Genomic DNA, 17,315 nt, shown 5'->3' on the forward strand with positions numbered 1-17,315 from the left:
ATATAGTATATGTATATATATATATATATAATTATTATTAAATGATTTTGAAGTTACAATAGATTATTTTCTATAAATATCTATTTTAGCAAATATTTATTAGACTTCTGTTAATCTGGAAAAGGGCCAGATTGTTCCTCCTGGTGTGTTTCTGTGAAGTTTTTTTGGTCCCATCATGGAGCCTCGCCCCACACTTTGAAAACCACTGCTTCACTCCTCGGCGCTGCCCGTGCTGCAAACTGAAGCATAATTCCAACAGGAGGAGTGGATGACACCCACCGTGGTGTGAGTGCGGTTGTTCTGGAGGCAGTCTTGAAGCACGCCCTCGTACTTCTTCAGCAGGTTGTCCCAGCCTTGCTCGGAGGCCGGCGTGGCGCTCTCGTATCCCGAGGTCACGGAGGAGGCGGAGGCCGTGTCCGAGTCCACCGACAGCGAGGAAGTGACCTCTATGTCCACAGACCGGGAGTCGCAGTCAGGCAGGTGAGGCGTTTCCTCCTTACCACCCCACGGATTTTCCCGCCAAAACGTCCCGCTTAGAGACCGCTCCTCTTTCTCCGGCCGGCTCCCCGCGCTGGGAGCGGCCGCCGGACGGACAGTGGTCGACTGCTTTGAGTGGCTGTGCCGAGTGGAGAGTGGTTCTGCTTTTGTTTGAAGTGTGTAAGGTGCTCTAGTCGATACACTCAGTGGTTCTTTGTCCTGATCTTGTGCAGCGGTTGTGTCTGTTAGGGACTGTCGGATGAAGCTGAAGCTGGAGTTGAAGGATCCCTCCGGCGAGGCCCGCTCATCTAGAGATTTACTGCCGACGGGACTGCAGTTCACAGCGGGAACAGGATGTGCAACGGAACCCAGGAAGCTCTGAATCTTACAGGAGCTACAAGCCAGTTTATCTGCCTGCTGCAGATTCATTAAAGGCACTTTGGCAGCAGCGGCGTCACAGTGACGTCCAGGTTTTCCGTTCCTAATAAAAGTGGTCCTCCCGTCCTCCTCCTCCTCCTCCTCCTCCTCATCCTGCTGTCCATTAGCGGTGCTCTGCAGTCTGGACTGCTCTCCCCTCATGTACCCTGGTCGTCGGTGGAGTCTCTTACGGCCGGCGCCTCCAGCTGTCCCCGACGCTCGGCCACCTGTCGATACAGAGATTAACCATTAAGCTGGACAACTCGGCCATGAGGAAGATAAAGAATGAGCTTATAGAACAGCCGGGATTAACAGCACAATCATAGACTAAAGCAGGAAAATGTGGTAATAATTTAGCCAATTATACAGTAAAACATGTGTCTGCTCATGCAACAAGTCAGAGTCCTGACAGCCCCGACTCTCCACACACTGCAAACTGAGAGGAGGAGGAAAAAAAAAAAAAGAAAAAGAGAAACAGCTGTGTGATGTTTCCCAGGGTGCTTCTCCAACTGTTGGGAAATACCAAAGCCACACAGTCATATTTGGGTTAAGACACGCCTCTCGGCGGAAGAGCAGCCTCAAGAGCATTGCATGAAGATTTGAATTTGTTCATTTTTTTTTTGAAAACATTGCAGACAAACTGACCCACTGAGAGTCGATCACGTCGATAAGACTGCTGAGATGTGATCTGGGATGTTCATGTTTCAAACAGAAAAGCTGTTTCATATGGAAAAATGATGAGCTCTAGAAGGGGTTCGATGCATTTTTGACATTCTTGACAAAACATGACAAAAAAAAGTGCATCTAGATAAAATATCGAACAGAAATCACAATGATTGATACAGAAACTACTTGCATCAGTTTTACCTGTTACTGCAATAAACAGGAAAAAATGTCAAATGTGAGCGAAGAGTCATCTACATTTCCACATGCAGCAGGTTTGAAGCTACTTTGGCATTTGTTTAAATTTAAGTTTGTTCCCACTTGCTGGATGCATGTCTGGTATTCACTCACTTTAGCTTCAGTCTGATAAACTACCTCTTATGAAAGGTGTGAAGATGGGGTCTAAGGATTTTGTTACAGGGTCTTTTTTTCTTCTCCTGCAGAAAACAAGACTAAAGGGGGTCCACAAACTATAAAAGCTCTGAAACCTGAGAAGAAGAAAGCACAATGCTTGAAAAGTTGGGTAAAGATTACAAATGTGCATTTTCACTTTTCGGAGCATATTTCTGTTTTGTTGCTTTTAAGATTGATAAATGGTAAGAAACTTTTTTTTTTCCTCACCATTTAACCAACCAGAAATGATAAAGCCTGAGTGAAACTGACTGAAAGTAGAGTGAACCGATGAAGTCTGGCTCGTGTCTGGAGCCCGACACCTGCTGCAGCGGCGCATGATTTATACATAAAATGTGTAGGATTCAGATGAGGAGGCCGGCTGAGATCTTGGGAATCAACAGCCTCTTTGTGTACAGCTGCGCTGCTCCCTCTGACGCTGCTGCCTCTCAATTTTCTCATCCCCCTCGTGCACACACGAAAGACACACACAGGCACAGTGGCGCTTTTGTGCTGAAAACAGTGCAATCAGTCACACGTTTGTCACCGTAAAACCCCCGTTAGACACTTTCGAAATCCCACCAGTGCAACTGAGTTTCATTATGAAGAAGCTACACTTGCTACAGCACTACATGAACAAACAGAAGCACAGATTTCAGTGTCTGAATAAATGGAGGAGTCATAAAAACACAAAACAACCACAACTCAAACTATCCACTGTCTGGAAGAGACAGTAAAACGCCACTTCAAGGAGCAGTGGGACGGTCAGCTGAAAAGGAAGGCCGGATTTATGGTGAGAGTGACACTGGGGTGTTCCCCTGGTCTCCCAGCTGTGTGTGTGTGTGTGTGTGTATGTGTGTGTGTGTGTGTGTGTGTGTCTATGTGTGTGTGTGTGCAGCGGACCCTGGTTCAATAAGAGCTTCCCGTCCACTGGGACCACCGTGCCACAGCTCCGGTTACACTCAGCTCCATTAGTGCTCCTTTGCAGACGTGACCACTGTTCCATAGCCAATTTAAGAAACCAAACACCCTCTGCAGGTACACAATACTGTCACACACCGTCCACCATCTGCTGACGGTCAAAACAATATCACCAGACCACTCTCACATGTCAAAGACAAGGCCTGCAAGTGAAAGGAGAGTGACTGGGTGAGGGTTTGTTGGTGGATCCTGGATATACTTCGATTACACAAAGCCAGCTCTTCTCAGTAAAGGGGAAGGAAATGCCTCTATTGTCCGTGTTAGAGTGTGTGTGTGTGTGTGTGTGTGTGTGTGTGTATGAGGGGCATCAACATCTCGGTAGAAGAGCCTTTCAGAAGTGTGTCATTTGCTGCTTCCTGTCAGGATTTGAGCTGAAACAGTTTGCCAGGAATTCCGGCAGAAAGCAGCTCAAAAAAGCACAAGTTGATCTGAAGTGGTTCAACAGATGAAGCCATTCCTGTGTGACAACGCCGGCACTCTCAGTCTAACTTGTTGCCGGTGTCGAGGAAATGTTGGGCCGAGTGTGAGAAAACGAAACGTCCCGGCCAGAAGAGGCCAGATTATTTACCTTTGCAGATTAAAGAGGCCCTCTTCAGAGTCCTGGAGTTAAACAGCGCTTCCCATTGGCCGCTGAAAGCGCTTCAGCTGATGAGCCGAGGAATGTTGAGGATCTCATAAAAACACAAACGTTTGAGGAACAAGCGCTGCACCCTCCAACACACACACACACACACCAGCAGATCTGCACGCCTCGCTGCTTGTGACCAGAAACAGCAGACGATAAGGGGAAGTGAGAGTTGACCGCCATATCTATTTATCAATCTGAAAAGACGGCTGGATCAGTCAACAGGAAGCATAGCATCACTGCATGACTGTCCAGCGTGGCATTCCTCCTGTGGCCCACTTCCTTTGTGGTCACATGAGGATCAGACTGACATGGTGGAGTTAGAGGACTAAACCTGATGTCTCCATTAAAAACATCAAACAAGTCATAAAGGGACAAATTTTATTAGACACACACACAAACACACTAGTGTTTTTGAAGCACTTTGAGAAACAGTTTTGTAGCTGCATTCAGGGGCTTTAGATCTAATACGAGGCTTGATTTTCTGACTGTTGGAGAACTTGAACTAGTTCAGGACTGGAGGCCTTTGATTAGCAGAGAGCCAGACTGTATTGATACAGTGATCACAACCGATCAATGCAGTTTTGGAAAACTGATAACTAGCCACAGATTGGAGACACAGCCCATCTCACCTATAACTAGTATATCTTCTGACAAAAATCAGGGAAAATCGACACCATCTCTCTCATTTCCGGGTCTTTAGACCGGCTGAGGACTGAATGGTTCCGGCTCAGTGTACCTCTCTGGTCTTCTGGTATGTTATGAAGCATCCAGGAATTTTGTTTCGTCAGTATCAGACATGATTTTTGTTTCCAGAGTCAGAACTGACGCGGCTTCTAGTTTATATGCCCACAAACCAAGATGTTTCAAACTAAACAGGCTGAATATTAATATCTGTTTGCTGCAGCCTTTCAGCAGTCTTATTTCATTTACTTATTAATGTGTTTTTATTATAACACTTGTACCATGTCAATGCTGAGATCTTTCATTGATTTTCAAATTTGTAGTTCTATTCCAGTAATTTTTTTTTTTTTTTTTTTTTTTTTTTTTTTTGCTGTCTGTGCTTGGGAAAGTACAGTACTTTGCATTGCTTTGTTGCTGAATTGTCCTATGCAAATAAATTCGCCCTGCCCCGCTTTGCCTTTAGGACTGGTCAAATCTGTCTGTGGGACTCCTGTTCTGACTCCTGTATGAACATAATCAGAAGAAATACAAAACACATGGATGTGTAAGGATTACTGAGCCAGGAAAAATATATTCAACCATTAGAGATGGTCCAGATCATTATCATTTAGTGAGTTCATGTCGGTGCAGCCAGCCAGCTGAGTGGCTGAAAGCCTTTTGAAGAGCAGACATGTCTTTGTTGACCTGGACCAGTTCACAAAAGTAAACCACTGAGCACAATGCAAACCCGTCTGACTGCGCCCTTTACTGTCCCTATTCTCTCACGTGCATTGGCTTTGCTCCATTATAACCAGTATTTACTGTAGGAGAAGCTCGTGGTGGAGCATCCAGAGCAGAACATCAGGTTCTGGTTAACGCCAGAACAGCAGCTGAGTGGAAAACTTCCCCCTTACCTTCAGAGACTTGAAGCGGAGAGCTGTTGTGACAGTCCAGCCCCATCAGTCCGGCGAACATCTTCATTCAGATGTGTTCACCGGTCAAACGGAATCAGATCCCGGCTTCGGCTGGACTTAACGCGACCATGTTTTTAAGGAGAAGCGGCGCCAAGCGAGGGGACTGATCTCATTTCCGTTGTGGAAAACTGAGCCCAGACTGGAGTTTTTCCTCCTTTTTGGAGCATCGTGTGAAATCGGCTTTTGTGTGCAGCTTTTCGTCCCCGGTAAAACGTTTCCTGGCGCAGTTGTCACAGTTCCGTCGGGTTTTTGCGCGTCTCCTCCAAGTGGCCGCTTTTACGCACGAAGACGCCGCTTGGAGAGAAAACGCTGTCTTCGTGTCATGTTTCCTTTCGGGAGGAAATGTGTCGGGAGGAGGAATCCGATGGCGGGGTGCTGTAGTGGAAGTCAGAGTCCAGACACATCGACCGGTCGATAAATCCGTTAGTCGCCGCGTCCTCGCGCCGCGCGTCGTCCTGGAGCGACGCGAGCGCGCTGCGCCTACGTGTTGAGGAATTTGACTCCAGACTCCTTCAGACCGCCTCGCGGCCGCAGCACACTGCCCGTGAGCACTGCAGCACAGGCACACGTTAAGCATACATCCGGTTTGTATTTCTGTGTTCAGACCGTGGAAGAAAAGTGGAGTATTAGATAAAAACGTGCTATTATCGTCAAACCACTTATATGATCCAACAGAGTGCAAACGATTCATTTTGATCAGTTGATGTGTGTAAACATTTAATCAAGTATGAAGTGATTTCATGTAGGCCAACAGAGTACAAAAGTACACATAAATCACAATCAGTTACCAATAAAAAATACTGGTAAAGTAATGAAAAACTACTTAGACTTAAACTTTTTAGACGGTCAGAGACACTGCTCCACCCAGAACACAAAAACATGCAACCTCAAGTTAGGCCACCTCTGTTTTCCAGAAATAAACACTTAAATTACATTCAAAAGCACATTCCTCAAGGAACATACGTAGATAAAAATCGCACTGTGGACTTGTGTTTTGTAAACAAATGTAAATATAAAGTAGAAAAGCTACAAGAATAACTTTACAGGATGAAATGTTAGAAAAATGATTCAAATTGTGAGTATTTAGTAGTGCTGTTTAATTGTAAAAGTAGAGAAACTGTGTAATTTGTACTCAAGTAAAATAAAACGTTACACAGTTTGAAAACAAACCCTTAATTACAGTAATGTGATGGTGCTTCTGCAGCCCTGCTCATAACACATCCCAGTGCACACTGAGAAGTGCATCTTTGTCTCCACTGAGGGAACAAAACTAGACCCCACATAGAGCGGAGGCCTTTTCACCCTCCTTCCCACACATCCCAGTGCTCCTTTCACTGCACTTGGCTGGCTGATGGACAGGGCCGATGAAAGGCTCCGTTCAGCAGACTGAAACCAGACAGTGCATCGCCTTGCTGCAGAGTCACATACCTGCTCACAAAAAAAGAGACGGCAAACTGTGTCATTAGTGCAGCAGATAAGTGGAAAAAGAGTGCAGTACTGGTTGATAGAGATGTATTTCAAATTATTATCATGAAGGTTAGTTTTATTTGAGATGAGAAGACTAAAGGCACACCTCAGTAAACTTCAAACATATTTGAACATTTTTGTCAACTATATAACAACTATTTTAACATTTTACTATTTGAAATCATTTATGGGACCATATTCTAATTTTGTGAGATCTAAAAAGAAAATGTGGGATCACGTGGTAATAATAAAGACAGGAGGCTTCTCTCATGCTGGCTATAGAGCAACATTTAATGTCAAGTTGAAAGAGCGGGGGGAAAGGTAAACTGGTGAATATCGGGAACAAAAAGTCTTTTTTTCAGCGAAAGATCAATTTCAGTTAAAAGATAGAATCCATACTGAACATGGAGCTCTGCAGCTCTTTATCAGCAGCTGCTCTCCATCACTGAACACACAGACAAGCAGTGAACTCTTAAAATATATTTAGTATTTAAAGGTCATGACATTCAGTGGAGATCTGGCAAGACGTGTTGAGGATGTTGCTTTATCTCCAGGTTGTATTGTACTTTCACCAGCAGATGTCAGACTTGTCTCACATTTCACTTGCTGCTCTTGCCCCGTGCTTTAAAAACTGGTTCAAGTCAGTTTGCTTGATTTAGTGGCCTTTCTTTTTGGAGTTTGCATGTTCTCCCCATGTGTATATACTTTCAAACAATAGACCAAAAACACGCATTTTCTGTTAGTAGTTGACTTCAGGCACCGCGTTATCCTTCCATTGGTTAAAACCTGGACCATAACATCTTTTAAGTTGTCTTTAAACTATTACAGCTTCAGCTGTGCTGAAACAGGAAGCCCAAAACCTGCAGGACCGGGGTTTCTCCTCACCAGGTGGGAATACTTAAAAAATAGTTTTCTTCAGGGTAGGATTGGAGCAAAAGTCAAGTCCCAGGCACACAGCCTGCACTTGGCTGCTCCTGCCCAGTTTCAGTGGCATCAGTAAGAAATTATTGCTGTAGTAAAAATGAATCTGTAAACTTTCAGTGTAACGGTTAGTCATTTACGACTCCCCTCCTGAGCTCTGAGAAGCAGGTTTGTACGCAACAGATGTGCAAGTATATCTATTTAAATCACTGTTCACAGAAGAAAAAAATGGGAATGTGACTGCAGTGTCACAGTGGCGTAGTGGTTATGCTCCCACAAGAAGAAAACCACAGGTTTGATTCGAATTGGAGGCTTTTCTGTGAGGAATTTGCATGTTTTTCCCTGTTGTGTGCATGACTTGTCTCCAGGTCAGCAGCAGCATAAAAGATGAAAAAACTGATTAAAAACGGTGAACTATTGCTTTCCATGCAGGTATGTATCAGTCTAGAGAACAATTTAGTTTTTTTCTCATGACTCAAAATTGATTGCTCAGCCCTGCTCTTCAATATGTAGTTCCAAAACTGACCAGCAGGTGGCAGATTTAACACACATTACATACCGGAGTCTGAACACTAAAATATGTCCCAATACAAATTATATCACATCCTTTTTATGATTTTATATTCATGCAATAAAGTGAAATAAAGTTAAATAAATGTCAATAAAATCCTGTTCCTTCAAAACAAAAGCAGAGTTATCTGTTATTGATGACAGGCTGTGCGGTGATCACTTGAGGCCTGGCACATTAACCGGAAAGCGGTTCCTGTCTGCCTCCAACATCTGTCAGAGTGTCAGTAAAGAGGAGAGTAAACAGGGAGAGGACACCAGCAGCTGTATTCCTCCGCATGCCGTCCACCGTGCTCTGAACACACGTCACGGCGGCGGGGTGAGCGCTGTTTGAAGAGGGCAGAATGACGAGGTGAAGGCTTGTTTGCGTGCGTGTGGCGCGTCTGCCGGAGAACAGGGACACGCAACGCACAAAGGTCGCGTGTTCCTCCTCCGCACAGAATGCGGCGAGCGCAGGCGGCCAATGGCTGCACCTTTAGATTATCTGCGCGTGATAGAGGGAGCGGAGGGCAGAGATAGAGAGAAAATAAAATAAACACACGCACACACATTATCAAAGCAGCTTGAAAGACAGGGAGAGCATGGCATATTTGGAACACCACTTTTATTCATGCAAACCAACTGAAGTCATCAGATCTTTATCAAAGAGGGAGAAAAAAAAAAGTCCATTGTCTATTGTGAGGCTGCTGTTATTGTAGCAATAAAAACAAAATTAACAAGCGACACGGGAAACATATGAAACGTCTGTCAAACGGCATTAAAAATGCAAATACGAACTTCAAAAAAAGGAGGAAACCCAAAGGAGACAATGACACCGGGGTGAAACATCAGCAGAGGAACCGAGGCTGAGCGGGGTTAAACCACTCCTTCCTCGGGGTCGATGAGCGCCGTCCGGCTGGAGAACACGTCAGCCAGCATGTGTTTGGGGATCTCGGAGCCGCGCACCCGCAGGGTGTAGCAGGCGTCCTCCACCTTGGCCAGGCTCTGCCGCAGCGTGTGCAGCTTCTTGGACACCTCGTACGGGCCCGTGTTCCCGATGTAGGAGAAGCCGTCGTGGATCTGCCGCAGGAACTGGCTGAGCTGGAAGGGCGTGTCGATGTCGCCGTTGCCCACGCTGCCGATGCACATCCGCATCAGCTCCCCCGTCAGGTCGGCCACGCCCAGCAGGTAGTCGGCCGGGGTCACGTGGAAGGTGACGACCTGCGACCCCGCGGGCGGCGCTTCGGCCGAGTCCTGAGAGGAAAAGAAGTTGGAGGTTAACAAAAACACGTACTTCATGTCGATCTTGTGTCATGAGACAATGAACAGCCTTTAAACTCACCTCAGGATCTTCGCTCTCCGTTCTCATGAACACCAGCCTGGCGTTGATCTCCTCCAGGCTGATGAGGCTGCGATGGCGGATGTAGTGCAGGAAAGAGACGGCCTCCACGTATTCCTGAATGCCTAATGCACAGAATTATTAAAACACGACACAAAGAGACAAGGTCTTATGATTGAGTGGTGCAGTTGTTTTAAATTTACCATAAACTTCATCCCTGCATGTGGTGTGTAAACTACACGGTATCTGCACAAAATAGATCACAGATAAAGACTCAAATAAAAACCTGTTTCCTGTCTCTGTCTTTCGATAAAACGCTGCTCTTTTTTTTTTTTTTCGGTAGCTCACTGAGATGACCCCTTATTTGTTTTCCAGCCCCGAGGAAAAAACAATCAAATAATCACAGGACGGAAGACTTTGTGTCTGAAGTTTACTTTCGGAGCGGCAATTGAACTTCAAAGTGCCGTCTATCTCCCCGCAGCTAACCACAACACGCCGCACAGAGCCTGCAGGACGGGAGGAGGATGTGCTTCAGCTCCACTCCGAGCAACTTTCACTGCTCTTAATAGGATTTCAGTCCTCAGCACCAGCATTTACAAGGGTCAGAGCCAGAGGAGCGGCGCTGGGAGTAACACGATTAGCAGGAGGAGAAGAGAAGAAGTGACATGTTGCAGCTCTCTGCAGTGAATCCACTGACACCCCTGCTTCTTAACTGTTTGACTCTGAAATCACAACTGATCCACAAGTCACTTAATTGATGTGGTTTTTCTTTTGGGCTTGTGTGCAAGTTCAAATGCCCTCAGAAATAAAACTACTCTCCATGAATCCAACAGAAATACATTCACAGCGTCTCATCTGCACCCACTCCAGCTGTTCTCTCAAAAGGAGAGAATTACATGATGCAAATCCAGCTGTTGAGCTATGCTGAAAATGTATTTCATATCTGGAACACGGCACCTCTTATTGCCTAAAATATGCAAAAGTTAAATAGTTCTTTGACATATTTCGTCAAGCACAATATTAATATATTTTTTAAATAGGTGAACGTTGCAGATATTAAAAATATAAGATAAAGATAAAACACGAACCAGCTAATGAGAGCAGTTAGCCTTGCAATACCACTGTCTACCACCAGATGGTGCTCGGTTGGCAGTACTGACTCACTACTGTACCTTTATGACAGCATTCCTGAAAATGTTTGCATTGTTTCACACTGCTGAGCTTGCTGGCATCAACATTAAACGATTGTAATTTGACACCTGCCTCATTATGCTCAGTTGGCCTTGACGTGGCCTGTTTAGATCTTTAAATTCTTCCTCAAACTAGTTATCGTTAACTTCTACATTTCAAAATGGAGCCAAAAATACTCTGAAATATGAAATTAATTTGATTTTTAAGACTTTATTTTTGCAGTTTAAACCTCTTCACAGCTGTGGAAGTGGGTCGGAGCAAAGATGAGACGATCTGAGGAGGACAGAATACGGCATGAAAAGGTTACAGGACGCTTTGATGCAGGCAGGAGGAGCTCAGTTCCGGAGTTCGCTGCCAGGAGCGGTTCGTGTTATTTACACTAAAGCAACAGTCACCTTTGGTCGGTGAAGCCCAGAAAAATGACAGGATGCAAAGTCCAAACAATGACTGAGCAAAAACAAGTGGAAAACAAATGAAGATTTCATTTGGCACAGTAGCGGCAGAAGTCAGGTGCTGTTTGTGTGTGCGTGTGCGTGCGTGTGTGTGTTCTATACACAGTGTAATTGGATCAGTTCTGCAAAAATCAGTCGCTGCATGTTGCAGATTTGAAAAACTACTTATCCATGAAGTAAGAAAACCGAAGATTGAATAATTCATTGACCTCAGTTCAGTGACTTGCAGGTGCACCATGGGAGAACTCTCAATCCGTGCACGCACCGCCTTTCAGTCGGGAGCTGGGTCGAGCTAACAGGCTTATCAAAGTGCTGCGCTGCCGTGTTATCAGTTCAAATTAAGTTTAGATTCTGCCCACAATATCCTTGATGGTTCTTATATAAAAAGGCAGAGCCATTACACCAGCCTGGAGACGTCTCCTCCGGCACAGATTATCTATACAGCCCATGCAGCGAGTCCAGTCTTAATCTAATAAAAACGATAAAAATGGGAGGGGGAAAAAAAAAAAAGAAGAAAGGTCTAATTGGTGGGAACTGCCACTGGTCACGTCGCGGAGGATGCAGCAGTGATTCCTGAGTGACCACAATCTAAAAATGACTTCCCCAGCTGGTAGATAACAGCTCAGACTCACTCCCAGTAATGCTTTTCCTTCAAACTGCAGACATCGTGGCTGCGCTAACGAAATCTAGTGATGCTAGTTGGAAAACAACTTTATCAGAGGGTGTGTCGTTCATATCCCGGCCGGATCGAGGTCACGCTCTCACACACCGACTCAATGGACAAGTGAAAAACAAAAACAGCAGGATTTATTGGCTGCATGATCATCGTGCAAATTCTTTAACTTTGCACTACGTTCTGTGTATCCTGAAATCAATAACTGCTATGTATGTGTTTGAAACAGGAACGTGGTCAGTCTTTGAGTGACAAACAGTTTCAGCAGTGAAATTACACCTTCATAAAGGTTAATAATTGTTGATCACAAATGCCATCAAACTTTGAGAAATTTACTTTACTTCTTTCTGGTCCTCACTTCAATGAGATAGTACATAACTCCACCACATGTCTGCCAACACCCCAGGTGTATGTAATAGGTGTGCAAAGGAAAAGAGCACCTTATTCTGCTGTCTACAGGAATGTGATCGCATCCAAAATTTTGCAAAGAGGTAATAAAATGCCAAACTATGCATGCTTGGAGAGGAACCCAAAACGTTTTTACAAAGCTGGAAACAGTGCAAAGTTCTGGAATTTTGGACTCCTTCAGGCTAGGAGCGCTATCGCACGCTGTTGGAGGAATCTGGACCCTCCCACACTGGAAATGAGACCGGAGGAACTTTCCAGGACTGTTGGATTTGAAGGACTGACGTCCATTTCCAAAGGCAAACAAGAGGATGTCACATCATTGTCCTTATTATATATTTTTTTTCTTGACTTGAGCACACACAACTATCCTGGCAAGGGATGAATGATGATCACTAAAGTCAACTTAAATCAATGTAATGATATTTCTAAGAATGTGACTTGTCTTTGATAGCCTTCATAAAATCTAGTTGAGCTTTAAAACAGAGGTTTTGAGTCTCACACACTTAGCAGTGATATTGCAAGAAATATAGACCAGGAAAGGAAAGCTTCGTTTAGGAATTTCAGACCCGGTTTGATAATGGAGTTTAGAAACGAACTGTGTGGAGTTTGCAATCTCTCCCTGCGTGCGTGTGTGTGTGTATGTGTGTGTGTGTGTGTATACTTTTGCTTTCGCCAACAACAAATAAAGAGGCACATTCTGGGTCAATTAGTGATTCTAAATTGACCACAGATGTGAATGTGTGGTTGTCTGTACCGTGCTTATTAACTTTCATCAGCTACAAAATGCAAAATTGTAAATTGCATACTGTAAGGAAGATGATTGCTTTTTTTATTGATGTTACTCACCAGCAGTGAATGCTCTGTGGAACTGATAAAGGTCTTCTCCCCTCAGCGCTTCAGCAATCTGACCAATCTTCTGTCTGACTGCATCCAATTTCACCTCTGCTTCATTCAGAATACTCTCTGCATTCGGTACGCTGCAGACCCAGAGAGAGCAGATGTTAGGAGTGCTTGCAGAAATTATTAACTTGTGGTGATGGACTCCCTTTTTTTAATATTTGGTTCACTAAACTGAATTCAAGACATCCATCTTCTAATCAGAAGCTTCACACAGCAGTAGACTGCATTTACACACAACACTGCCCAATAACAGCACCTGCAGGTGTACTTCTCTAAAGAAACATTCATACTTGGTCACTCGGTGCAGAAGAAAAATAGTCCTCTTGCTTTCAATAGTGATGTCTCGGCTGATCTTAATCAGATGCTCATGTTTGTCGTGTTTGGTGTCGAGTTCCTGCTGGAAAACTTGGAGAAAAGAAACCAACCTTTCAACAGCGGTGCTTAAAACAGCAGCGATGTGAGTGAGGTGCCAAATACACTGAGTGCAGGTACCTTTGAATGCAGCGATGATGGGAGAGGACTGGTCGGCGTCGGCGTCGTGCTTCCGCCCCGCGTCAGCATTTTTCCGTGAACATCCTTCACCTGACAAATGCCAGAAAGAGTTCAGTGACGCTGGGTGGACAATGTGTGACATGATGCCTGCCTGCTCTTTACACTAAATGGACTTATTCAGAAGATAAACTGTGACAGATTAGTGTCATGTCACTTCTAGGTTGTCATTTGGTCAGAACTGGAATGATGAAAAGCAAGTTTACTCATTCAAATGAGAGCAATTCAAAATTTGGAAAAATGATAAAAGAAAAAAAATTGAAGCAGTGCTTCTGAACTCATTTTAGTCCATGCAGCATAATTTGATCTCCACTGGCAAAGACCTGTAGAATTAGACCATAATAACCAATAAAAGTAGACAACATCAGATTCCTCCCTCTGAGCATAGATGTCTGAATAATTCAATTGAATTTGATTTTGTTTATATAGCGCCAAATACCAACAGTCATCTCAAGGCACTCTTACAGCGGAAAACCAAACAATTCAACAGGAGGAAACACTTTAAAAACCTTTAATGTGATGCACCTTTCAGGAAGCTTAGAATGAACACCCTGAAATGTATTTTAGGGAAAAAAAAAAAGAGGATTTTACAATCATCTTGGCCTGTCAACTCTCATGCAGAAACAGTTTTGCAGCCTTCAGTGTGCATGTTTTCATCAATTCACCCTCACAATGTAGATTCCATGCTAATGTAGTTATTGTGGGATGTAAGATTTTGGTTTGCCTCACGCCTCTGAAAATATTTCCTTACAGATAAAGGCTTATAACGGGGCGATGTGCTGTGACTTAGCTTGAATCGTCTGAAGTGGCAAAAGTGAAAAAGCACAGAAAACACCACTGCACGAAGGCAACAATAAAAGGCAGTTTTCAAAAGCGAGATGTAGATATGCATTTCCCAACAAAGCGGATTTCTCTGGCTCTTCTGCACTGTTTTGATTAATTGCATAATTCAGATGAATTTGAGTTACTTAGAGGAAGACGTTTTACCAAAGGAAATGTGCTTTCACTGATCGCAACTGAATTTTACGGAGGGAAATCATATCTTGGGAAACAATTCAACACAAAGGAAAACTTTCAACAGGAATAAATCATTTTTCAGTGCAGGTCAGGTCCAACATTAATTACACAGTGAACTCAGTTGTATTATCCAGGATTACAGAGTCTGCTTGGTTTTCTGAAGCGAATCAGTAAAACTGCACTTACCTGGTCGTTTACTCATATTTTCAAAAAGGTGGTGTGGGATTATTTTAAAAAAATTTATGCTTGGTTGGAGGATTATTTTAACTATTTTAGCCTCTCACGTCCGCGCGCTGCCAACTCAATGTATCAGGAAGATTCGCGTGTCTGGTCTAAATTAGATTGTTTGAAAAAAAGAAACGCTACAATAATTGAAGATAAAGCCTCATAAAACGACAAACAACACACTAAAAGAAGTCCACGTGTTTTAGTAAGTGTGACAATTTTAGGATGGTTTTATGTTTGGTTTTTTTATCGACAGGCATTGACGCCGACCCCACTCCTCGTGGGGCTTTTACGCTGTTTACTGACGACAATGTAGCGAGTTGCATTATGGGAGATGTAGTCGTACAGCTGATTGAGGAATTACCACAGGCATTACCAACCCCCAAAAATTACAAATTTTATGTATTTAAAATTAGCAAAAGACATGTTTTTAAAGCCATAATTAATTATTTTTATGAAATTATTTAAAATTCATCTTTATTTTATTTATTTACTTTTTTGATATTAGTGACATTTTTGTGAATCATTCCCTTGATGCTTGGTTGCAGCAGAATGTATTAATCATAAGTGTGTTTCTGCACTTAACTATGGTAAATTGGAAGTGATAAATGTCTGTCTCCAAGTAAAAAAACATTTTTTCTTGAAAGTAAAATCCACACAAAAAAAATCAAAACTCTTTGTGTCGTATGTTTCTATTAAAGTACGTATAATCTATCCTTTCTTGATCAGATTACTCTTCTCTCCTTAACTCCTCCTCCAGGGACTCCTGAAGGCTGCGTACGTGACACATGACTGGTGCCAACTGCGGCTTGGGGCTTTACCTCTGCACTCCAAAGCTCTTTTTTTTCCTCACGGTTGTAAGAAATAAGTCGAGTCTGCAATGCACACTGACAAACACACATCTACATGCATATTTTATGAAAAGCAACGTGCAATTTCAAAGTTGATCAGAGCGCCCCCAACCCCAACTATGATCCCCGCGTGCTGTGTCTTCAGTAACGATCAGTCTACCACAGAAGCAGCGAGGTTTTCATGCAAATTATTCTTTTGTTGTGTGAAAGGAATTTCACATATGTGAGCAGGAATGAGGGCACAACACTCTGACGCTGCCTCGAGATGCCTTCAAGGACTCCCTGCAAGCTCCGACAATCCAGTTTCAAGTCATTGTGTTTACCACCAGACCTGACACTGAGCAGTGAATGAACTTGTGAACAGGTGAAAGTAACAAATTAATAAAATGTTGCAAAAAACGATATAATATGCATCCTTGTGCCTAACTTATATCCAAGTGTGTTTGTTGCTAAGACCTAAAATGACCAACAGTATCAAATACATATAAAAATACGAAGCAATTTAACTTATGCATATTCTAGTTTAGTATAAACGTTGGAGTAGTGATTCCAGCCCTTTTTTCTTTTAAATATTCATTTATTTTCTTTATATCTTGTTTTATTTCTATGATTTTATGTCATTTTACATATTTCCTTGCCATTGTGAAGCACTTTGAATTGTCTTTTGCATGAAAGGTGTTATAAAAATGAACTTGCCATGCCTAATATACTCTGCTGACAATGTGTTGTGAAACAATAAGGAAATTAACATATTGGAAATGAACACAACTGATTGGAGATAATGATGACAATAGTGATGCCTACATGTGGGAAGTAGGAAGAAACTTTTACAGAACCCAATTAGGAGGTGAGTGGTCTAACCTAAACTTGTTTGAGTAAGGGGATAGGAAAGAGGGAATTGAAGACATTTCAGACCTAACCAGATCATCATTTTGTGGCTTCCGGGTCAGAGAAACTTGCAAGAAATTGTAATAAGAACAAAGGACATACAAAAAATTGGACTGCAATGCAGTGATGGCATACAAGACAGCAGTGCAGTTAGAAGTGGTGCTTTGTTTATTGTTATGGCATAAGATTTAGGTTAATATAATGTAGCTACACACTGAAAGAGAATCTACTTTTAATGTGTACTCAATATTGAACCGCTGGTATATTGTTGTTCTCAATTACAATTGAAAGGAAATTAAGTACAAAATAAAATTGTCAAAAAAACGGCAGAAAATATTTGTTTTGCCAAATAAATCTTTAAATATTTGAAAAAACGACATTGGTGTCATTTATTATATTATGGATGAAGATTGATGGATGAATGTATGGATGAATTGATGGATGGATGGATGGATGGATGGATGGATGGATGGATGGATGGATGGTGTTAAAAACAGGGATGCTGATTAGCTGGTTTGAATTATACTTTTGTGCATTTAAAATTACATACTCGTAAAACTACAAAAATACTTAAGCATGACATGTGAAGGACTTAAATTAATTGCTGGGATTCTTGAATACTGCCTCATGTAGTGACATGTTTTCACTGTGTAACGGCTATTCAATAAAATAGCAAAAACTGATGAATCCCTTTGGAT

General features: G+C 42.9%; 2 protein-coding genes across 2 annotated transcripts in view; both read right to left on the reverse strand.

Moving 5' to 3' along the window:
• The window catches only part of disc1 (DISC1 scaffold protein), a 45,910-nt gene extending 40,348 nt beyond the window's left edge, over positions 1–5,562 (reverse strand). The window contains exons 1-2 of the mRNA XM_030106468.1: positions 5,131–5,562; positions 280–1,121 (exon numbers count right to left, since the gene is read on the reverse strand). Coding sequence (XP_029962328.1) covers positions 280–1,121; positions 5,131–5,197 — 909 coding nt within the window. The 5' untranslated portion in view covers positions 5,198–5,562. The remainder of the gene's footprint in view (positions 1–279; positions 1,122–5,130) is intronic.
• A 3,176-nt stretch (positions 5,563–8,738) lies between these two features.
• tsnax (translin-associated factor X) lies at positions 8,739–15,136 on the reverse strand. The gene is made up of 6 exons (XM_030106470.1): positions 14,840–15,136; positions 13,580–13,669; positions 13,378–13,492; positions 13,034–13,164; positions 9,467–9,588; positions 8,739–9,378 (listed from the first exon to the last, which is right to left on the reverse strand). Exons 1-6 carry the CDS (start codon positions 14,853–14,855, stop codon positions 9,001–9,003), a joined length of 852 nt encoding a protein of 283 aa, XP_029962330.1. The 5' UTR covers positions 14,856–15,136; the 3' UTR covers positions 8,739–9,000.
• Positions 15,137–17,315: the final 2,179 nt, after the last annotated feature.

This window comes from Salarias fasciatus, chromosome 13, assembly GCF_902148845.1.
Source record: "Salarias fasciatus chromosome 13, fSalaFa1.1, whole genome shotgun sequence".
Classification (NCBI taxonomy): Eukaryota; Metazoa; Chordata; class Actinopteri; order Blenniiformes; family Blenniidae; genus Salarias; species Salarias fasciatus.

What these genes read in the sequence shown, in the direction of transcription:
- tsnax (XM_030106470.1), bottom strand. An exon ending in CATCATCGCTGCATTCAAAG is followed by an intron (nt 13,493 to 13,579) that starts GTACCTGCACTC and finishes CTTTTCTCCAAG; the next exon opens with TTTTCCAGCAGGAACTCGAC. An exon ending in CTTCTGCACCGAGTGACCAA is followed by an intron (nt 13,165 to 13,377) that starts GTATGAATGTTT and finishes CTGGGTCTGCAG; the next exon opens with CGTACCGAATGCAGAGAGTA.